At 57.1% G+C, this 21,616-nt stretch overlaps 1 protein-coding gene across 11 annotated transcripts in view; it reads right to left on the bottom strand.

Annotated features, from left to right (window-relative positions):
• NFATC1 (nuclear factor of activated T cells 1) overlaps positions 1-21,616 on the bottom strand; it is a 105,159-nt gene that overhangs the window by 81,253 nt on the left and 2,290 nt on the right. For 6 of the 11 annotated variants that reach the window (XM_074339798.2, XM_074339800.2, XM_074339801.2 and 3 more), the window contains exon 2: positions 8,612-9,701. In XM_074339798.2, coding sequence (XP_074195899.1) covers positions 8,612-9,701 — 1,090 coding nt within the window. Of the gene's footprint in view, positions 1-8,611; positions 9,702-19,297; positions 19,751-21,616 lie in introns of those variants that run through there. The other 5 variants (XM_019715693.3, XM_074339804.2, XM_019715701.3 and 2 more) reach the window with 2 other exon arrangements.

The following is a 21,616-nucleotide window of genomic DNA, read 5'->3' as shown; positions in this document are numbered from 1 at the left end:
ACGAGTCCCTGTCCTGGAAGGACAAGCCAATGTGACGTCTGGGACATGCTGCACACTGGCTGGGTGGGGGGTGGGGGCGAGACCAGCTCACCGTGAGCCAGTTGTCACCAGCGTCAGGGGAACCACAGGACCCGGGGCTGTGTCTGCAATGCGCACGTGCGCCGTTTTCTGTAACACCGAGCAAACGGCCACAGGAGACGTGAGCTTACCGACCACCACGGCCCCGGTGGTGGGAGGGCTCTCAACGACCCCTTTCTCTTTTCGTTTATCTGCATTTTAAAAAATTCGACAGTGCAAGGCCGTCCTTGTGGAACCACAGCTGATAACTTTGTTCAAGTTCCAGCCTCCCTCGCCCCTCGCCCGCTGGGGACAGCACTGAACAAAAGCCACCGCTTCGCCCACGTGTGAGGGCCCTTCAGAAACCTGCCTGCCCCCTAAAGGCCGTGTCCGCTCATCATCCGAGGGTCGTTCTCACTGTGGACCCACCGCCCACATCGCTGAGTGCAGGAGTCTCAGAATCAGTGTTTCGGGTAAGTTCCTAATGGTTTGGGCGAAACCTTTTCAATTCTGAGTTTTCTAAGAGTTAGAGCCCATGTGTACCTACCACTCAGAAGAAAACTGCAAAGGCTTTTTAGGACGCCAATACTCCTCAAGTAGCTGACGCTACAGACTGTGCACCTGGCAGGACTCAAATCTGGCAAAGCAAAGACAATCTCCGCTTAAGGACGATGGAACCAAACCTTTCTCAGTTTCTCAGGCTCTGCGGCCAGAGGCCTCCTAATTGTTTCTTATTTTGTTTTTTCTAACTTAAAAGGTTAAAAGGTGACCAGCACAGCTCTCGGCCTGTGAGCGGGTGTGCTCAGGACCACCCAGCTCAGCGTCCCCCTGGGGAGCCCTGCCTTCCCGCTGCGCGGGCGGGAGAAGCCTGTCCGGCCGCCTCGAACACCCCTGCAACTCGGGGCGCTGCATGAGACAGGAAGCGCTCTTGTCCAGAAACCCGCCCACGTGGAAAAGGAGGTGCCCAGAGCCTGCCCTCCGTCCTCCTCGTCTGTCCTGTCCCTCCAGACCACACTGTCCAGCCCCGGGAGGACGCTGATTCTCTCGGTATTAACGCTCAGACAGAGCAGCAAAGGCTCAGGGGGCCATCCTCGTCCGACAGACGGACGGACGGACGGACTGGTGGGAGGGATGCTCTGCCTGGGCGAGAACCCCACAGGCAGCCGCACTCTGGCCGTCTCTGTTTCTCCACTACGCCTGCCGCTAACCAGTCAGCACACAGGTGAGGCTTTGGGACCAGCGTCCAGCCTGCGCCTTCCAGCGGTCACTCATACAAAGACTACACTCGGACTCACTCGCTGAGTGGAGGACAGGCACGAACAAACCATGAAGCAGACATGCCCGCTGCTGGGACGTCACCGTACAGTGACGCTGGGACGTCACCGCTGCCCCCAGGTCACGGTGAGTCCACTTAGTTCCAGACATTCATGGAAACGCCATCATTCTTTTTAAAATGCGAAGTTTAAACAAACCCTGTGGCTCAGGGTGTGATGATAAGCTGTCCTCAGGTCACCTCAGGGCCGTGGGCACTGCTGACAGAGAGGGGTGCGTCTGACACCTGGTGTTCGGAGTGGACCTCAGATGACAGGAGATGCTGTGCCCCACAGGCAGGGCCCCACTGGGCGCTGCCACCTCACCACATGTCTCCCACACGGCCAGTGAGTGACCGTCATGCCCCCGTGACACTCCACACACGTCTGCCTCTGACCCACCACTCGCGCCAATGCCAACTTAAATAAAACAGTGCTAGCTCACGTCACCTCCTCTTCTGGTCCCTGCACACCTGCAGGGTGGCACCACGTGCCCTTCTGTGGGTCAGGAGCTCAAGGCCACCAGTGGAGCGAGAGGCCAGGTCTCAGGCCCTGACCTGCAGGGAACACACCCCACATGACCAGGACAGGGGCCTGGAGACCGTGCGGCTCTTGGCCTTTCATTGGGCGGGGAGCGCTTTCCGTGTGCCTGTTTCCCCTTCTGTGAAGTGAGATTTGTCCGTGCACTGCCTCCCACAGCAATGAGCTGCTCAGCCGCGTGCAGGTCCCTGGGGAGGGATTCACGAGGCTTTCAGGCCATCGTGCTCGTCCCCAACAGCTCTGCAGAGCTCTGGGTTCAGGGGACCGGGACCGGCCCCTGGCACAGGGTGCCTACCCCACAGGTGCCGTATTCACCTATGGACACGGACTCGAGGGGAAACTGGGCATCAGGCACACAGCTTGAGGACCTTCCAACGCAGGTCCACACCACGTGCCACTGGTGCCTGGGTGAGTCAGAAGATCTGAAACAGCCACTCAGACCTACAAGCAGCCTGCGCGCACAGCAACAGCTGGACCGCCCACCTCAGCTTCAGACAATGTGGCTGGGGCACTGAGCCCACGCCCAGGGCCTGGACGGCTGCCCTCAGGGCGCTGCCTCTGAACCCCTGCGGTCCCCAGTTCCCAGGGACAAGCGTCCCTTCCTCCCTACAACCCAGAGCCCGTACCTACACCAGACTGGCAGGTCCCTGGCTGTCATCCGCCATGTCTGAAGGTGGCCTCAGGGTTTGAGCGCCCTGACCTGAGCCCTTGTGGCACTAAGTCAAATGCAACCACATGGCCGGTTGGACCTTCCTCTGTCTGCACAGCTTCCTCACTGTGGACAGGTCTGTCCCACGTGTAGGTGGCACTCAAAGCACAGACCAGCCTGTACTGGATGGGAAATCTCACAAGTTGCTTCCTTATTGGAAACCAACCAACTTAATGCTGTGTGTCACCCAGCCTCCAGAAAACGCTTTGGGCACATTGAAAAAAGCAAACCCCACCGTGATCTATAAAAACATTTTTGCTCAGGAACCCAAGAACACTGGCAAATAAGTCCCATTAATTGCACGGAAGGTCTAGTTTTAATGTGGACAACCGCGGTCTCCTGATTAAATTTTTATCCCCCAGGCAGACCCTCTATCTGGTTCCCGAGGTGGCCCAGCCCAGGTCTGGCGCAGGCGCCGCTCCAGGGGCACTTCCCACGCGCTGTCCCGAGAGAAAGGGCTCAGCAAAAATGGCCTCTTTGTCTGCGGTCACTGACACACATCGTCACTGGACGCGCCCTCCCAGTCAGCACTCTCCGCAGCCTGGGAAACCTCAGGATTGGAGACACACGAGGCTTCCTGGGGCGTGAGGCCGTGGTGCTGTCACCGCCCCAGCACACAGGGCACGGACACAAGCAGGGCCAGACCAGGGGCTGCTCAGTCCCATGGCTGCGACTGCTCTAGCATTTGCATTATTCTAGGAAATAAGCCAGCATTTCAGGCCTCGATGGCTCGATTTAAGAATCTGAGTGTAAAGCCACAGAAATTCAAATTCTTCTGTCCTGTCCAGGAACAGTACTTCCTCTTTCCCTAGTAACAGACATTCACAGAATCACATCAGCGAGAGAAAGGGGGGCCCACACCCTGCACACTGACCTTGGGACACGCCTGAGGCTGCAGGCGAGCACCCAGCCCAGCCTCTGCTGCCCAGTCACCGTCTCAGGAAACCTCAGGCTAAGCTCGCCAGTTAGAAGTCAGGTCGGCAAAACACTTTTCAAGCGTCAGCTGTGAACTCTAGAGCCGGAAAGAAACTGCACAACCAGAAGCGAGCCGTTGGGTCTGGAAGGCTGTTCAGAGCTCTGCACAGCTGGTACCACACACAGCCCAGGAGACGACGACCTGCCGAGCCCTCCATGGCAGGTTCTCGTGCAGAAGCGACACTCGCTTTGTGAATGAGCCATCCACAGACAACAGCCATTCCTGACCCCTGAACACCGACTTTACCTGCAGACGCCTCTAGAAGGGGCTGTGGCTCAGGTTAGTCTCGGGGCTTCATGGGGACCTGTGTCTGTGGGGTTCCCACCTGCCCAGAAGTGTGCTTCGCGTCCTGGTAACAGGACATGTGTGCTTTTGTCAGGTTCCAGGCATTGCCTGATGCCATCCCACAGCCTCAGAAAATTAGACGGGTCTCCCGGTGGCAGGGACCCAGTAAGGGGCAGCTCTGGGGCCAGGTACTCACAAGCTTGAGTGCCAGCTGCCTGTCAATAACGGGGGCCTGAGCAAGCGTCCCCAACTCTGAGCCAAGCCGTCAGTGCTCGGGCTGTGCAGACAGCGACTGTGGCCCTACGACATCTCCCTGCACTGTTGTCTGTTGTAAGGCTCACTGTGAGCAAACGTCCTCTCGTGATGTGCAGGTGGCATCCCTCCCATAGTCGAGAAAAGACCCCAGGTGAGCTGGCCCCAGCCAGGGCACCCGGCAGAGTGGAGTGGTGGTGACCCCTGTGGAATGGCATGTGGCAGGTAGGTGTTTAATCTTACTCCAAATTAGGATAAACTCTGAAATATTCAGATCATTTATGAAATGCAGTCGGGGTCAGCAGGAGTTTTTTCAGATTTTGTAAGCTGACACTTCTGCATAGCACAAAAGTTACGGACATTACTAAAATCATCAACTTCATAGCCAAAAACCTAAAATACACGGATATGGACATGTGGCTAGTTGCTTGGGCCACTGAACCCATTGTCCCTCAGTAAAAACTGTTCATTAGACTCATCTTGCCCCGTAGAAAATCAACTTCTTTGTAAGGATGCAAATCCAAAGCCAAGCTTCACGTACAGGAATTTCATTAGCGTGCACGGGGATTTTAAGCGTGTCATTGAAAACGCTCACATCAAAAGCCCCTGCCTATCTAAACCCAGTTTCTAAGTCTATACTCCTCATGTGTCTCCACGAATTCAGAGATGACACTGGGCGCAGACAGCTGAAGACGGTGAAGCGTCAAACGCTGGAAGTTTCCACGAGCCTATTGCGAAAGGGAAACAGTGCGGGGAGTGGGGGGCAGCGACTGCATCGCCCGGGACGACGCCGCGCCATCGCTCCCGTGAAAGACCAGGTGACACACACACTCAGCTGCACACCTCGCTTCCTGGGGGTTCAGGTGAAACCCTTTAAAGCCACCATCTCAAAACTACCATCTAGAAATGAAGACATGCTTGTCAGTGCCCACTGACCGTTCACGCCGCCCTGCAGCCCGGCGGGCCTCTGGAAGCTGCTGTCTCATCCGCATGCCACCCAGGAAGCACCGGAACACACCCTCCTGGGGGGGCTCATGGCCTGACCTGGACCTAGAACTGGAGTGTTCACGGGGGCTGGCAAGTCCCCTAGATTTCTGCACATCTCCAAGCTTTAAGAACAGAAGCATCATTCCGTTACACTGTAAAGGAAGTCTGAACTCTGGAGCAACAAAATCCAGACACTGTTGTGAGCTTCACAAACAGCTTCCTTAGTTGCAGCAAGAAATCAGCGTTGCTCTTGGACCTGCGAGACACCCTGCACTGAGGGGGGGTCCGTGAACGCTGTGCAGATGAGAAAGCCCCCAAAGGGAAGTGAGCCCCAGCACGCAAATTCCTTGGGAAAAGACCAGCACGGCACACTTTTTGCTGAAGTTCCTTTTCCTGGTGGGACAGAATTAGAAGTGCACACAGGCACTGAGCACCGGGACGGGGCGGCTTTGCTGTGACAAGTTTTCTGTCCCGGGTTCTGGAGGTCCCTGCAGACAGTGTGTGCGTCGGCCGCGTCGCTGGGACCTGCTGACGTCCACCTGCTCTGGCAGCGCTGCCCGGGCCGGAAGTCTGCTCACCCTCTCCTGCGGGCAAAACAGCCTCACCTCTGACCCCCACACAGCCCCCAGCGGCCCCTGAGCCCAGCTGACGGGATCACATGGAAACACATGGCAAGGACCAGGAAACATATTTTGCTGTGGAACCAGGACAGTGGGAAAGGTCAGCTCCAAACCCTTGGGGAGCAGTTTGGTGCCGTCCACATGATTTGTTTGTTTGCATTAACGCACGGGAGCATACAGCTCACTCGGGCTCTGTGACCAAGAGATAAAGAGCAGTCATGTGTCACCAAATGGCTGCTCCACTGCCCGCAAAGACAACATATCAAACGCAGGACTGGTCACACAGACGACCACCAACCACCCACCAGAAACACCCAAGTGAGCCTCGTAGGGAGGGACGACGGGGTCACCGACACAGGCACCTGCCACTGTCCCCAGGATGCGAGGTTGGGTGTTTTGGGATGAACTGTGTGCCTCCAAAACTCACAGGGTGGCATCCTGACCCCAGGACCTCAGTGTGTGACCATGTGTGGACACAGGGTCTCCCCGGGTGATCGAGTTAGATGAGGTCGCTGGCTGGGCCGCGAGTCAATGCACCGTGTCCTTGTCACAAACAGCTGTGAACGGCCCCGAAGGGAGACAGCAGAGGAGACACAGTCAGGAGCCACCTACACACTGGGGGAGACTCACAGTGGCCCGGGGCTCAGACGTCCTCCCGTAGGGTGTTTTGTCACAATAGCCCCTTGCAAACAAACACACAGGCTTTGTCTAAATGTAAAGCTTCTTTAAAAACCCTGAACTGGGCCGGCCCGGTGGCTCAGGTGGTTAGAGCTCCATGCTCCTAACTCCGAAGGCTGCCAGTTCAACTCCCACATGGGCCAGTGGGCTCTCAACTACAAGGTTGCGGGTTTGACTCCCACAAGGGATGGTGAGCTGTGCCCCCTGCAACTAGCAACGGCAACTGGACCTGGAGCTGAGCTGCGCCCTCCACAACTAAGACTGAAAGGACAACTTGAAGCTGAACGGCACCCTCCACAACTAAGATTGAAAGGACAACTTGACTTGGGGGAAAAAAAGGAAAAAAAAAAGTCCTGGAAGTACACACTGTTCCCCAATGAAGTCCTGTTCCTCTTAAAAAAAGAAAAAGAAAAAAAGAATAGCTATTAAAAAAAATATATATATATATAAAATTTCTCAAAGACTTAAAGGAAAATTTGAACAAGTAGAAAGACATCATGTATTTAGATTAAAAAAAAACCCAAAACCCTGAACTACAGTCGTCTGCGTGCTCCTGACGGTGCCATGCGGATGACGTCACTCGACGTGGAGACTGAAGTCCCATTGTGAGTGACTGTGACCTTCGCGGTCCACGGAAACGCAGAAGGTCATCAACTCATAGGTGTGTGAGTCTGGGATTGAGGGGGTGAGTTTCTAAATAGTCTTGCTTTATTTACATAAAATTATAAAGATTGTACAGCAGGCACAAACAGTGCTTAAATGTTTTAAGTGCCTCCAAATGGATTTTTAAAATTCCCATGTTGATGTATTAAATCCAGGCTCTGAGATACCTTTGTTTTCATGATAACTTTGAAAATACCGGCTTTTTCAACTTTATCGTATTGAAAGCAGACGTTGGGACAGAAATGTGGACACGTCCGATGCAAGTCAAGAAAAATCACGTGGTCCTGTTTGCTTTCTCTCTGAATCTTAATTGATGCCTGTCACCATCCGATGGCTTTAAAACTGTCCACCCTTCTACTGTCTCTTCACCACAAACTTTCCAAAGGGTACAGAGGTGTAGCTGGCTTCATTCAGCACCTAGAACTAAATTACCCACTTGCAGCTCGAACAACATCAGCTGTGCGTCAGCTGTGGGCAGAGAGAGGCTGGGACAGAGCAGAACAACCTCCCGGGCCCCCTTCCCATCTCACTGGCTGGAAACTGTGGGTTCGCCTCCTAACAAAAGAAGGACCAGGAGGAACCAACACTCGGCCTCCAGGGCCAGAAAACTACACGCCTGCACCGCTGCCCGGGAGGCAGCCACAGCCCTGGGCCACACGGCACCACACACTGGAGGCGTGTGGACGCTCCACACCTGATCAGAGCCCTGCAGCAGGAAGCTCTCTGCCAGGGGTCGTTAGTGGCCCACCTGTTGGGAAAGCTGTTTAGTTAAAAATAAAAACACGGGGCTGAGTAACTGGGCCCTACGGAGCACAGCAGCCCCACACACCGTGAAGAGGAAAAGCCAACAACCTGAGACGCAGAGAAGGGAACAGGCTAGCGCTCTGTCACCAGACTGCAGGGACCTGAGTCTCCGGGGAGGAGACGGCTGTGTTGTTCTCCAAACCCTGGCAGGGCTGCGGTGGGAGTGGGGCTGCTGCTCCAGGGAGCTGCTGAGCTGAGTCCCATCTGCACCAACGCGGCGACAGCAATTAGGCGAGAGAAGGGACGTGGGTGAGCAGGGAGGCGAAACACAAACAGGAGAGGGACTGTTCGGTTTCATGAAGACACAACGAATGCTGAGTGTATGTGTTTGCAAATGCTTGTCCCGGACGGACTTGTGTCCCCAGGACTCACAGGCTGGGGTCCTAACCCCCAGCGCCTCAGAATCTGACCTCACTCAGAGACGGGCTCTTTAAAGACATAATTAAGTGAGGACGAGGTCTTGAGGGCGGAGCCTCATGCAGTAAGGCTGTGCCCTCATAAAAAGGGAAGCGTATCACAGAGACACACACGGCAGCGCCACATGACCCCGAGGGCAGAGATGGGGTGACGTTTCTAAACACAAGGGAGCCAAACACTGGCAGCAGACCCCTGAAGCTGGAGAGGCCGGGGGACCCGCCTGGGAGCCGCAGACGGGAGCCCTGAGCCACTGGGCCCTGCCCTCTGCCTGGGGAAGGAGCTGACCTGCCTGCCCGCCCAGCTTCTGGCTCACCTGGCGTAGGACGTTGGGGACCGGGGACGGGCCCACTGGTACGGGTGCTGTGGCACCGCCAAGTACTGGTCGCAGAAGCCGCCCTTCCGGATGTGCTGGAAGGAGGGGAACTCCTCTGGCGGGAAGTCAGACGAGGGCGGCGTGGTCCCCAGGTCCTCGCCCACCGGCTCCACCTTGAGCGCCACTGAGGGTGAGTGGTCCAAGGCGGTCTTGCGGGCTTTGACGGGGACGCCGTCACCCAGGTCCAGGCTGCTGTCGGTGCTCAGGGCGTTGATGGCGGCCACGATGGCCGAGCTGGTGTACTGCGTGGTGTTGCCCAGCCACGTGTCGTCGGTGACGCTGACCCGCGGCGAGCTGTGCGGGGACGGCGTGGGCGAGTGGTGGGGGGAGCAGGACAGCTGCCGGCCGTTGAGGCCGTACTTCCGCTTGTTGCAAGGGGATGACGGCCTGGAGGTGCGGGCCCCCAGCCAGGTCTCCTCTGTGACGCTCGTGCGGGGCGAGGTGGAGGGCGAGTGGCGCGGGGAGCCGAGCAGGCTGCAGGCCCCCAGGCCGCGGGGAAAGCCCTCCTCGGCGTCCGTGGTCTTGGGGGACACGCAGGGGGACTGCCACGGGGACGTCTGTGGGGACGCGTACGGGTACGAGTAGTTGGACTCGTAGGACGAGGCCTCGGAGTTGCAGCTGCGCGAGGACAGGCTGCTGGCCGGGCTCAGGCAGGAGGGGTCGCGGTAAGCCTCCAGGCTGGGCAGGCTCAAGGTGGCTGTGGACGGGGACCGTTTGGAGTTGGGAAGGACGCCTTCCACCTCCACGTCATGGAAAAACTGGCTGCTGCCGTGCTGCAGCCCCAGGTATGACGTGATCTCGATGCGTGGGCTCTCCAAGGCTGGGGCCGCGCTGGGCCTCACGTGGCCGGAAGACAGAAAGTAGCCCGAGGGTCCACCGTCCACAGCGGCTCCGTACCCCGAGGGGTGGCCCGCTGCCACCACGGCCGGCGCCGACGTCTGCAGGTCGTGGCATGGAGTGGGCAGGGACGGGTGCGCCGTGGCGAGGGGCAGGCCAGCACTGACGTTGGAGGCCCCATAGCTGTAGTGCTCTGCAAGGCAAAATAAAAAGGAGGACGCGTGAGGCGTGGCCATCGGACAGACAGACCCTCGGCCTCGAGGTGCCCAGGAGCTGGGGCCGCCACCCCCGCTTCCCAAACGGCTCAGAGCACCAGCGCAGCCCGGCCGGGCGGCGAGGTCCCCGTGGCCTCTCCCTCCCTCTCCCTCTCCACTGCAGCACACTGCCCCTCACGCGCCCACTCGCGTGCCCACCTGCAGCTGCCCCTTTGGCTGCCCTCTGCCCAGCATCCCTCCTCCGAGAGCTGTGTGCTGCTTGCCTTGCTTTCGTCTGCTCTCTCCTCAAAAGCTGCCTCCCAAACACCCGTCAAAATGGCAACCCCCAGCCCGATTCTTATGTCACTGTACCCAGGTCTTTTTTTTTTTTTTTAAGGAGGGCGCAGCTCCCAGTGGCCCCTGTGGGCATCGAACCAGCAACCCTGGTGCTACCAGCACCACGCTCCAACCAACTGAGCCAGCCAGCCACTCCCAGTTCATTTTATTCCTTAACATTTATCACCATTGCCAGCACCATCTTTTTCTCCAGTAGAAAGTAAGTTCCCTGAGGACAGAGCCTTCACCTGCCTTAGTCCACTTTGGTTTCCTGCTGTCTTCAGAGCCTAGGACTATGCCTGGCACAGAAAAGGTGCTCGGTTTGTTTAGCAGATGAATGGGTGGGTGGGTGGATGAAAGATGGATGGAGGATGGATGGATGGATGGATGGGTGAGTGGACAGGTGAGTAGGTGAGTTTTAGATACACAGACCGGGACATTTAAACAGCCTTGAATAGGCTAATCACTGTTGCGCTGCCCAAATCACCAGCTACAAAGAAACCACCTCAAGGATTGAATGGAAACACAGATTCTGGGGTTTCTCTCTCGCAAACTGCGATGGTGGCTCACGTCCTAGGAAGCCCTTAAAAACAAGCCGGTGGTGCTGATGCACAGCGAGGTTTAAGTATCATCATACGTTAATTATAAAACGAAATAATTTTAAAACTCATCACTAGTGTACTTAATAATTCTTGTCAGGAAAGCCACACTCGTTGGATCTCCACTGTGCACTTTTCTAACGTCTCGGCTCCTCGCTGCGGCACATGTAGAGATGATACCTCAGGCCTCTGAATAATGGAAACGTGCACATGGAAACTCGACCCAGATCCAGGCACGGGCGCTGGATGGGAGACGCTCATTTGGTGGCAGGGCTGTGGTTTGGACCCCACGTGGGCCAACACCAGGACACCCAGGGTCTCCAGACACGTTTTACACCCCACGGCACTCATCGCCGGAAACGGTGTAGCACCCCACGCAGGCGAGACCTACTTCTGCTGTAACTTCCAGGAGCAGCCATCAGCCCCCTGTGCGGTAACCCAGCCTTTCATAAACCTTGCTTTCAAGCAGCTCTTGCTCTCGCTTTTATGGCTCTAAATCCCCCTGATAAAACTGCTGTTTGCTGTTCCCAAGACGCAGGCCAGGCCCCTCCGGGTAGCCTGGGGACAGCGCACAACCCCCTCCAAGCCGGCTGTCGCGGGAGGCCTTGTCGAGAGAGAGCAACAGCGTTCCAGATGCTCAGAATCGGTGCCAGCTTCCAAAAAGCCCCCGGGAGACACAGAGCCGTGACAAGGAAATGAAACTGCGACTGAGAAAGTTCAGATGCAGCAGCGGCAGGATGGCCCCACTCGGGCTCCTCCAGCCAAGCGTCCAGGGTCCCACTGTCCTGACAACCTCTGCCCCACCATCTCTGGGTCTGCCCGCATGCACCCCGAAAACCAGCAGGACACTGGGGACACACACGTGAGGAAAGCAGAGGCCTTCACGTCCAGCTGGGCCTCCCACACCTGTCCATGGTGGTGGGACAGCCATGCCCGTGTCACCAACATTCACTGGGACGCCGGCTCACACCAACACCCTCACTGACACTTGACACAAAAACTGAAATCAGATATTAAAAACTTGATTACGATTTTTGTAAAAATCTAACCAGAAGCTAATAACCCTGGAAAGGCACTTCCTGGAGGAGGAGATGGCATGGGGACAGCAGGCTGCGGAGGCCCCAAGCACTGCAGTGACCTCTCGGGACAAGTGTGGACATCAATGCCTCAGCCCTCCCCCCGCCTGGCATGTGGGTGCCAGGCCCTCCTCCCACAGCACGGGCTGTGACAAACCGCCACAGCAGGCGCCTGAGCTGGACACGGAGGAGGCCGGGCCGCTGCCCAGAGGGAGCGGGGAGGGACAGGGCGAGGTCCACAGAAGGCAGGCCAGGGCCTGCAGACAGGAAACCGCTGCCCTGTGAGGGTCACCCAGCACGGCAGGCCCACCGAGGGGGCTGCGGCCACGTGAACGCAGAATCTCCGATTCCCTCAGCAGCAGTGAGACTAAATGCTACTTTGTGTTTCTTCTAAAAGATTCACCTTGGCAAAAAAGTGTTTCTTTGTACCCACATACAAGGTAGTGTGTACCACTATGCATTGTTACATATACCCATCTGCCTATGTCCCACGCAGACGTCCTCCCCCCAAGCTGGCCCAACACCTCCCAAACCTTTCCGACCAGAACCACTGGTTAGAAGAAACACCAGTGATCCCAAGGCTGGCAGGTGTCGGCAGGGCCCACGTGACTGCAGGTAAGTCAGCCACCAGCCAGTCCGAACAGGAGCAGGGCCGAGGCGGGTGGGCGTGCAAAGCACCTCCGTGGAATTGTGTGATTCTGACGACGATTCAAGGTGAATACACACACCAGTAACAAAGCAAGTGTGAAACCGTATTACACGTTTACAGAGCAGGAATTTCAGCGATGAGACTTCAATAGCTTCATTACGTGGGACTTCTTCCGAAACTAGGTGCTGTCAGAGCGGTGTTTGCCCACCTTCTCCCCGGGTGTTGTTTTCACGAGTGACCAGTACTGTCTCCTGGCCCCCCATATGCGTGAAACGGCCCGGAGTGTGCGTTTCTTCCACACAACTGTCCCGGCCGCACCCCCTTTCCGGCTGTCCCGCTCCTCCTGAGTGTGGCTCTTCTGATGCCCCAGCGACCCGCCCCCAGGCCCCTCCACAGCCCCACACACCTGGGGGTGCCTCCGCCAGCCCTGCGGCCACAGTTGCATTGGCTGGTCGCCCACAGGAGCTCGCTGGTCTTTCCCTAGTGCTGACATGTGCACTCCTGGCCCACTGAGGCACACTCAGGGCCGCTTCTGCTCCCCTTCTGCTTCTGGGGTGGAAGAAATACCCCAGGGGGCCCCCCCCACAGAACCCCCAGCCGCGGGCACGGGGGCCCTGCCCTCACTGGCAGGGCTTTCCAGACAGCTGCTACAAAGCCTGCACAGGTCAAACTGTCCCCTAGTGTCTGTCCTCAAGGTGGCACCGTCCCCACGACAGGGACAAGTGCCCCACACCCCCAGATGGAAGAGCCCCCCCAGGCCTGGCCGCCCGAGTCTGAGTGAATGGCTCCCACACTCACACCCTCACCACCTGCGAGCCTACTGTGTGTCCAGAGCCCTGTGGCCGGTGCAGAGCGCACGGATGATCTCAGTCTATAAAAAGGGGATTTTCACTTTAGAGAGAAATCACCAACTGCTGCAGACGCAGCACCAGGCACGAGGTTGATGCCAACATGGGGTGGGTGTGAGCAGCAGACAGACACCAAGCGCGATCTGTGTCCTCCTCCTCCGGCCCTCCCTGCCCGCGAGAGCCCAGGGCCCTGGAGAGGACGGATCCCCACACTTCCTGCCCCAGGTACCGTGTTTCCCCAAAAATAAGACCTAGCCAGACAATCAGCTCTTGTGGAGCAAAAATTAATTCAAGACCCGGTCTTATTTTTCTGTAAGACCCAGTCTAATACAATATAATGTAATGTAATGTAATGTAATGTAATGTAATGTAATATAATATAATATAATATAATATAATATAATATAATATAATACCAGGTCTTATACTAACTTTTGCTCCAAACAACACATTAGAGCTGATGGTCCGGCCAGGCCTTATTTTCGGGGAAACACGGTGTGAGAACGCCACGCGTAGGTACGACTCATTTGAAGAGAGAGCCCATCCCACAGTTGAACCACTCTTTGTTGGCAGGAAGGTAATTCTGAGAATTTAAAAAAATGCCAGCAATTAGCAGAGCAAGTCTGGGGCCCCCCACCTGCTGCCCACAGGACTCTCCCATGGAAGGTTCTGGAGGAAATGCCAGGTGGCGGAGGGGTGGGCAGGGGAGGGGTCTGACAAGAGTCTTCCTGGAGCAGCTAGTAGAAACGGGGCCTGTGGACAAGGCCTGGCCGCGGGAGGGGACGAAGAGGAGAGCGTCCGACGAGAACCAGAACAAGCCAAGGAGAGGCCTTTATTTAAACCAAAGTCTGTCAATAACCATGATTCAATGAGGAAGAGAAAGAACACAAAGCCTTCGTTAGGAAACAAGAAAAGACTCACCTAAGCACGGCTTCTCCCTAAGTAGACAAATTATGAAATGAAGGCCTCAGAAGCCCGAACCTCACTGTGAACGTGCTGCGGAGCTGAGGATGGATTCTCTTTAGAACAAAAGCATGACAAGCAGCGGTGCCAGCCGGCGGGGCCAAGTCCGCGGCCCGGCAAGTACTGTCCCCTCCTGCCACCGCTTCCCGCCATTTGGTTTTATTACCAACCTAAACCGTATTCAAAGCTGAATTATTTAACTATTCAAAGGGATCACATTTACATGGAATGAAACTATTCCCAGGAACCTTCTTGACAATCCTGAGATGTTCAGGCCGATTCCTGTCACGTCAGGACCCACTGAAGCGCTCGCTCATCACCCATTAGAGTCATTTTCTGCTGGTGCTTTTGGCACCTGGCCATCTGCCAAGGAGGCCCATTAACAAACTGTGACAGGGCAGGTGAGCTCAAAGAAACGGCAGGAGTTTAAGCAAATATTATGGAGAGCCTATTCAAAAGCTGCACTGTAATAGCACTGGTAATAGTGGCTCTGAAGATGGCACTGCCCTCCTTCCTCTCTAATTCTCGCTGCCGTGTGGGGCGCTCTGGGCGCAGGCGGGAGCCCAGCAGCCAGCAGGGTGCCCCCAGCTCCTAGAATGGTCAGCGCCCACTGCGAACGCCGTGCTCAGCAAATTCGGCAAGTAAGCGTTGTCAGACTTGCCTCGTCTCATTCTGAGACATAATTCGTTTCAAACCATGCAATTGTATTATTTCTGAAGAACCACCAGAAAAGTACATCCACGTGCTTTCTGCTAGGCCCAGAGCATCTGGCCATCCTGCAGACCCCCAGGCTGGGCGCTCCTATGTCAGGGCCGCTGCCCTTGGCAGCTGTGTGTGGTGCCGGCCCAGACTGGCAGCATTTGCGTTCGGCCGGCAGGGAGGCCCTGTGTCCGCGAAGCGGCCGTCTGGAACAGAACCACCACCTCTGCCCACGGTCCGTCCTCTGATCTCTCACAAACTCTGCAAGATGCACTGACTTCGAGTTTTCATTTTAAGGAACATCCCCCTTAGCGTTTGCTGGAGTTGAAATGCACGCAGGACGTGAAGCTAGAAATAGAGCTGGAAAGAATCTGACAGCCAGGTCTCGTCCTTCCAAATGCCTGGCCAGACCCCTGTGCACCGAACAACAGGGCCGGCACCCACACGGCAAGATTATAATTTTGCAGGTCGTGGGAACTATGGCAAAGCAAAGCAAAGCAAAACACGCTCAGCGCCTACACCCCACTGTTGGCAGCTCTGTGCTGAGCAGCCGGGTGACAGACAGCTTCCGAAGGCACAGTCCACCCAACAACCTGCAGGGAGAAGGGTGCACGCTGATGCCAAGAGGCCTTGTTACCACAGCTGACACGGGGACCAGGCCGTGACCAAGCACAGCAGCCCTGCCGAGGGAATCGGGCACCGACCCGCCTGCCTGGGCCGCACACCTCTCCTCTAAGGCCTCCATGTCTCACTCTGCTTTTAGGGGATCAGAAAGCAGGCGAGGTGTCGTGACTTGCCCCAGTCTTCCTCTGACAAGCCGGACACAGGGTTCAAATACCCTCTGCACACCTAACTGTCCTTGATGGAAACAGCTCTGCAACTTTGGGCAAACAGAGGACGGCGGGGGCCCGTGTATTAAAGATACAGGGATTGTCCTAAAATGTCCAAAGATCCTGCTCCACAGCTGTGTTCAGCAGTCCAGAGGCAACCCTGCTGGGTGGCGACAGTCCCAGGGCAGGACTGACCGGCAGAAGGGCAGGGCCCCGTCCTCATGTCACCCTCACCAGGCTGAGACTAAACCTGAGACTCAAAATGCCCCCAAAGACGTCCCTTTCGACGAGAGTGATGCCTGTGGAGGGACTGTGAGGTGGCCTGACTGCTGGGGAGACTCCAGCCGACTCAGAGGCTGGCCAAGTTCCTCCCGAGTTGCCAGGGTGACAGTCCTGGCAGCATGGGGCTGGCCAAAATAACTGAGCAAACAGGAGCCCCACGGGAAGCAGGGCCACGCCCGCCTCCCAGCTGACAGCACAGCAGCTACTTCCTGAGGCGAGTAGGAGGCCTCTTCCCCTGCCTCCCTCCCTGAGGGAAGCCCAGCACCCAGCCTTCTGTCCCGGGGGTGGGGGGCAGTGGAGACATGAAGACCATTGCAAATAACATGCCTGCCCAGCCCAGGGCAAATTATTTTTACAATTGTCTTTTCTTTCTCCCAACAAATGGTCACTGACTGTCAACTTGCGCCTGCTGGGCACTCAGAATAAAGAACCCAAAACCCAGTCACTCCCTTGAAGGAACAGGTATGACAGGAGCCCTAGCAGGAGGTGGCCTGAGCGACAGGGGGACAGAAGGCCAGCCCATCCACTGACCCCGGTAGGCCACCACTCTCAAGTCAGAAGGAACCGTGACAGAGATGAGCGACAGGGCTGTCGGCCGTCAGGGCTGGCCTGTCCTTTGGACAAAGTGCCCGCTTTTGAGTTCATCACCATCTGTGAAGCTCTGTGTTGAGCTTCACAACCGATCTCCGTGTTAGTCATTCATTCTCTTATTTATATCCACGCTCAGTCCAGAAATCATGTGAAGCCACTTCTATCACCCATTAAAGAGTCGGAGAATTTAATGTAACAACTTAATGTAATAATGTAATAATTATAATGCAATGTAAAAAGTAGTAAGGACAAGAAAAAAGGGCTTTGTTCATAATCGCCCAAACCTGCAAGCACCCAAGACGCCCTTCGGTAGGTAAATGGGTAAACTGTGCCATCCAGACAATGGGGTCGTATTCAGCACTGAAAGGAAATGAGCTCCAAGACACAGAGAGATGAGGAGAAAACTTAAATGCACATCACTGAGAGAAGCCAAACTGAAAAGTTAGATACTGTCTGATTCCAACTACATGACATTCCAGAAAAGGCAAAACTATGGAGACAGTAACAGGATCAGTGGTTGCACTGAGCTGGGGGAAAGGGAGGGGTGGACGGGGGGAGCACAGATTTTTAGGGTACTGAAACCCCTGTGTGTGACACTATTATGGCAAATACATGTCATTATCCATTTGTCCAAACCCACAGATTGTACACCACCAAGAGCGAGCCTATGGACTCTGGGTGACAGTGTGACAAATGTCCAGCTCTGGTGGGGAATGTAGGTGGGGGGGGCGGTGGTGTGTGGGGCAGGGGGGTGTATGGGAACTCTCTGTACCTTCCCTCAATTTTGTTATGACCCTAAAACTGCTCTAAATATAAAAAAGCTGCTCTTAATAAAAAAGGAGAAAAGCATGAGTGTCTCTCACAAAAATATTTGAAAAAGGAATGTTTTCCAGTAACTCGTTTCCAACACGGTGACACAGGAAGGGAGCTCTCTGCATCTCCTCCTGGCCTGCTCTGCCCAGAGCTTAGCCCAGCTGCCTGAGGCCTCCCCTCCCCCAAAGCCTGGTGCCTGCTGGGCCCCAGGTGCCTGTACCTGCAGGCCTTCCCTCAGCAGTCCTTAACTGTAATCCTTGGGAGATGGGGGCGGGGCACCTACTCAGCAAAGGTGCTTAAAAGCAGCCCTGAGACGGTTGCACAGCCCTGGTCAGTTACTAGTGCAGGGCAGACGTGCAGAGGCCCAGGAGGAGGGCGCCATGACAGCCTGTGCCAGCTGTGGCCTCCTACCTCCCTGGATGGACCCCTAAGGACACAGGATGTGTCTGTCCCTGGGACCCAAGATGGCCCAGGAGAGCAGTGCTGTCCAGCCAGGACTGGCCTTCACACCACAGAGAGGTCAGGAGGGGGTGCACACTGCACCTTGGGCCTCGTTTGTGGTATTTGCTAAATGAACTGAAAAGGGGTTGCACACCGAGGGAGACCATTTTCTGATGGAGAGAACGCAGGAGCACCCAGAAAGCCAGACACAGCAGAAAAGGAAAGGCCTCTGGGACACTCGCTTCCAGCCCCAAATCTCTCCCAGACAACGGCTGGCTGGCTGGCTCGGCTCGCAGGACCCCAAAGGCCTAGAAACCCCCAGCTGAGGGAGATGACATGAGGGGCCCCTCAGGGAGGGCCAGTAACTAGGGTCAGGCAACCTGTGCCTGGTCAGAACATTTATGCTTAAAAATGAACAGGGCGTTACAGGTTTTAAGAGAGGGGTGGTGAATGGTATGGAAAATGTTATACAATCATTGCAGAAGAGCGGCTGTCTGTGCCAAGCGTGCAGCTTCACTGCCCCACTGCCACGTGGGCAGGAACAGAAGTCTCCTGAAGCCGCCACAGGAAGAGATGGGACAGAAGGGACAGGTGGGAGAGCCACTGCATGGGGAGGCTCCTGGGTCCCTCCACCCAGTGGCACACTGTTGCACCCAAGCTGACTGTGATTTTTCAATAGCCTTATTTTCATTCAACAGCACCCGTTTTGGAGGGCTGAGGGAACCTTTATTTCGACAAAGGAGAGAAAATGAAAGAAAGAAAACCCCCCTCCCCCGGCGGTTGGGCGACTTCCACTTTAACTTTCTTCTGGGAGGGGCTAGGAGTCCTGAGGCGCAGGGGAGCGTCAGGGACAGACCGGGGGGCTCTGTGGCCCCGGTTCTCTGGCAGTGGCCACTCACCACCTGTCCCCGCACAGTGGCCAAGTCGGGGCCTTGGACGCTAGTGTCCCCTGGCGTGAGCAGCCGCCAGGAGCAGGAGGCCCCTGCACAGGAAAGCTACGAAGACCAGCACAAGTGTGACCCACGGCAGCAGACCTGATGCTCCCTGACGCCAGAAACCCGCAGGGTGGCACTGAGCTCAGCACGTCTGGGCACCCGGATCCAAGTGGCCTCACCGGGGCCTCCCTGCCCACCCCCCACTCGCCATTAAACTTGACCTGTTTTCTGACCGCTCCGTGGACCCGGGCACTAGACGCGGGGAGTGGGGACACCGTGGGCGCTGCCCCTGACCTGGGCGGGACTGGGGGTAGGGCAGGAGGTGAGGTGGGGGCTGGAGGTGGGGTCATCCCTGGGCGGAGAGGAGGGGAGGGGCGGTGCTGGCCCCGGCGCGCCCCCCAGCGGGTCCCTTCCGACCTCACCCGGCCCCCCCACCCCCTGCACCTCCAACCCTGTACCCCTGGCGCGAATTCCCAGACCCTCCACCCTCGACGCCTACACCCCGACCTCTCCTCGGCCCCGCGCGGACCCACCTGGGGCGGCCGCAGCGGCGCCCTCGTCGCTCTGGTTAAACTCGAAGAGAAAATCAAAGTCGAACTCCTGGTCCTCCTCCAGCCCCGTCATGTCGGGCCGGGCCGGGCCGGGGGCCGGGGTCAGAGGCCGGGGTCGAGGGTCACTGCCAGGGGTTGGGGTCGGGGGTCACTGCCAGGGGTCGGGGTCAGGGGCCGGGGTTTGGGCCAGAGCTGGGGTCCCGGGTCCCGGGTCCCGGTTCTAGGTCCCGAGTCAGGCCAGGGTCCGGGGTTGGGGTTGAAGTGGGGGACTGGGGTCGAGTTTGGGGCCACGTCGGGCCTGGGTTAGGGTCCCGGGTCAGGGTCCGGGGTCGGGGTCCGGGTCGGGGTCAGATCCCCGGCCGCGGGCACCTGTGGTCGCCGCCCCGGCTCGGCTGCGCCCTGCGCTCGGCGGCGCGTCCCCGGGTAACGTGACTCCGGCCCGCCCCTCCCCCGCCCGCCCTCCCCCGCGGCGCCCCTCCCCCCGCCGTTTCCGGGTTTACATAAACAAGCGCTAGCCAGCCGCGGCTTCCGAGTTTTAAATAAACTCCCGGTGAGCCCGCCTCTCGCGCGTGTCCCCCAGCGCCCCACCCGCGGGCGAGCCCCCAAAGTGCCCCCTGGGGTCCAGGCCCGGGTCCACGTGGGCCGGTGGGGGGGGGGCGCGGGGTAACGGCCGAGCACCCCTGTTGCCCGAGCCGGGCGGGCCCGCTGCCCCTCAGACTCTCCCCGACCGGGCGCAGTGGGAGGAGGGCGCAGCGCGCACCGCCGACGTCTCCGCGAGACCAAGTGGCACAAAAATTAGTGACTGCTTCCCAAAGCGACGGTGACATTGCACCCAGGCCGACTGAATTTGTCTGAAACTTAATGTCTTTTTAAGCTGCCAAAATGCTCGTCCTCTCTCCTAGGAGAAAGGGTTTAGTGCGTGTCTGCCGCTGTCCGACCCACGATGGGCACGTCCCGCCAGAGGCCCCAGCCTCCGGATGGAACCCACTGGACGGCGGGGGAGCTGGCGGAGCAGGGAGCTTCTCTCCAGCCTGCTGAGGCAATGCCACTGCCAGCCCCACAGCTCAAGACACCACCGAATGTGCCAGGAAAGGGGGAGGCTTCCAGTGGGGCTGCGAGCGCGCCCTCTGCTTGAGGAGCGGGGGCTGCTGCTCCCACACCCGCCACGTCTGCGCGCGCTGGCAACTGCAGCCCTGCCTTGCCTCCTGCGTTCCTCACAGGCGGGTGCCTCACTGGCAACCCTTGCTTTTCTGTAACACCTTCCCTTTAGCCCCCAACTTCCTAAAACACACGTACACACTCCTGTGCGTGCATAAGTGACCTCGCAGTCAGCCAAGAGCAGCTCCAAAGCTCGGAAAGATGGATGAGTTGCGTGCACCGGGCTTAAGCCCAAGGCCAGGGCGTGGGGCAGCGAGCCCGCAGCAAGTGTAACATAAAAAGCTAGGCCCGCTGAGCACACCTCTCGCCCTTTTCTCTTTCCCCCAGCGGTTTGTGCCCACTGTCCTCAGGGTCTTGGCACCACGTAAAACCAACATCTGGAACAGCGAAAGATGGGGCAAGGCGACTGCAGCAGGAAGGGGGTGAGGCGGCGCGAGGTCTGTGTTTGCTGCTGTGCCCTCCTTTCTGCCCTGCGGGCCCTTTGCCCTGCGGGTATTGCTTTTTCCGGAAACAGAGACCCTGCTCACCACGTGACCCTACCCCCAGCCCAGACGCTTCTCTCCCATGACCCTTTGCAAATGGCTGGCTTTCTCCAGTGATAAACTATAGTTCACTTTGGCCTGATTTAGTTTCTAATAATAGTTCTCACTTTGAGATGTATGTTGGAGGGTTGTTTTGTTTTAGTTTGCTTTTTTTGCTGACCTTCAGGCAAATGGAAGTTCTGTTTTCTGTCGAGAAGCCACAACATCTCATTTTCTCTCTTTTCCGTTTTTTTTTTTTTTTTTTAACTTCAGCCACCTTCTCAACCCTGTGAAAAACTGACACACAAGTAACAGCCCTTATCATCCGTTTAGCCTAAAACTTTTTGTTCCACTGTCCTGGGGAGGGTGGGTTTACCCTCGGTGTGCCCCCTTGGCCCTGCGGGTGCAGGATCCAGGACTGCCTTTCCTAAGGCAGAGAGTTGGTCCCCACCCAGTTTCAGAACCCCCCCCCCCAGGTGACCAGATGGGATGGCAGGTTTTTTTAAAGCTCCTCTTACCAGCGCCCCAGTACTTCCATCTTGTAAGTGGTGCCCAGCTATTTGCCAATTCAGCAGACGCCCCTGTCCTGATGGAAATGTTTAGCTTGGCGCTTCCTCTGGGA

Source organism: Rhinolophus sinicus, chromosome 4 (assembly GCF_057876585.1).
Source record: "Rhinolophus sinicus isolate RSI-liver-muscle chromosome 4, RSI-T2T, whole genome shotgun sequence".
NCBI classification, from domain to species: domain Eukaryota; kingdom Metazoa; phylum Chordata; class Mammalia; order Chiroptera; family Rhinolophidae; genus Rhinolophus; species Rhinolophus sinicus.
The sequence above is the reverse complement of the archived record's forward strand: the minus strand, read 5'-3'. Positions and strand labels throughout refer to the sequence as shown.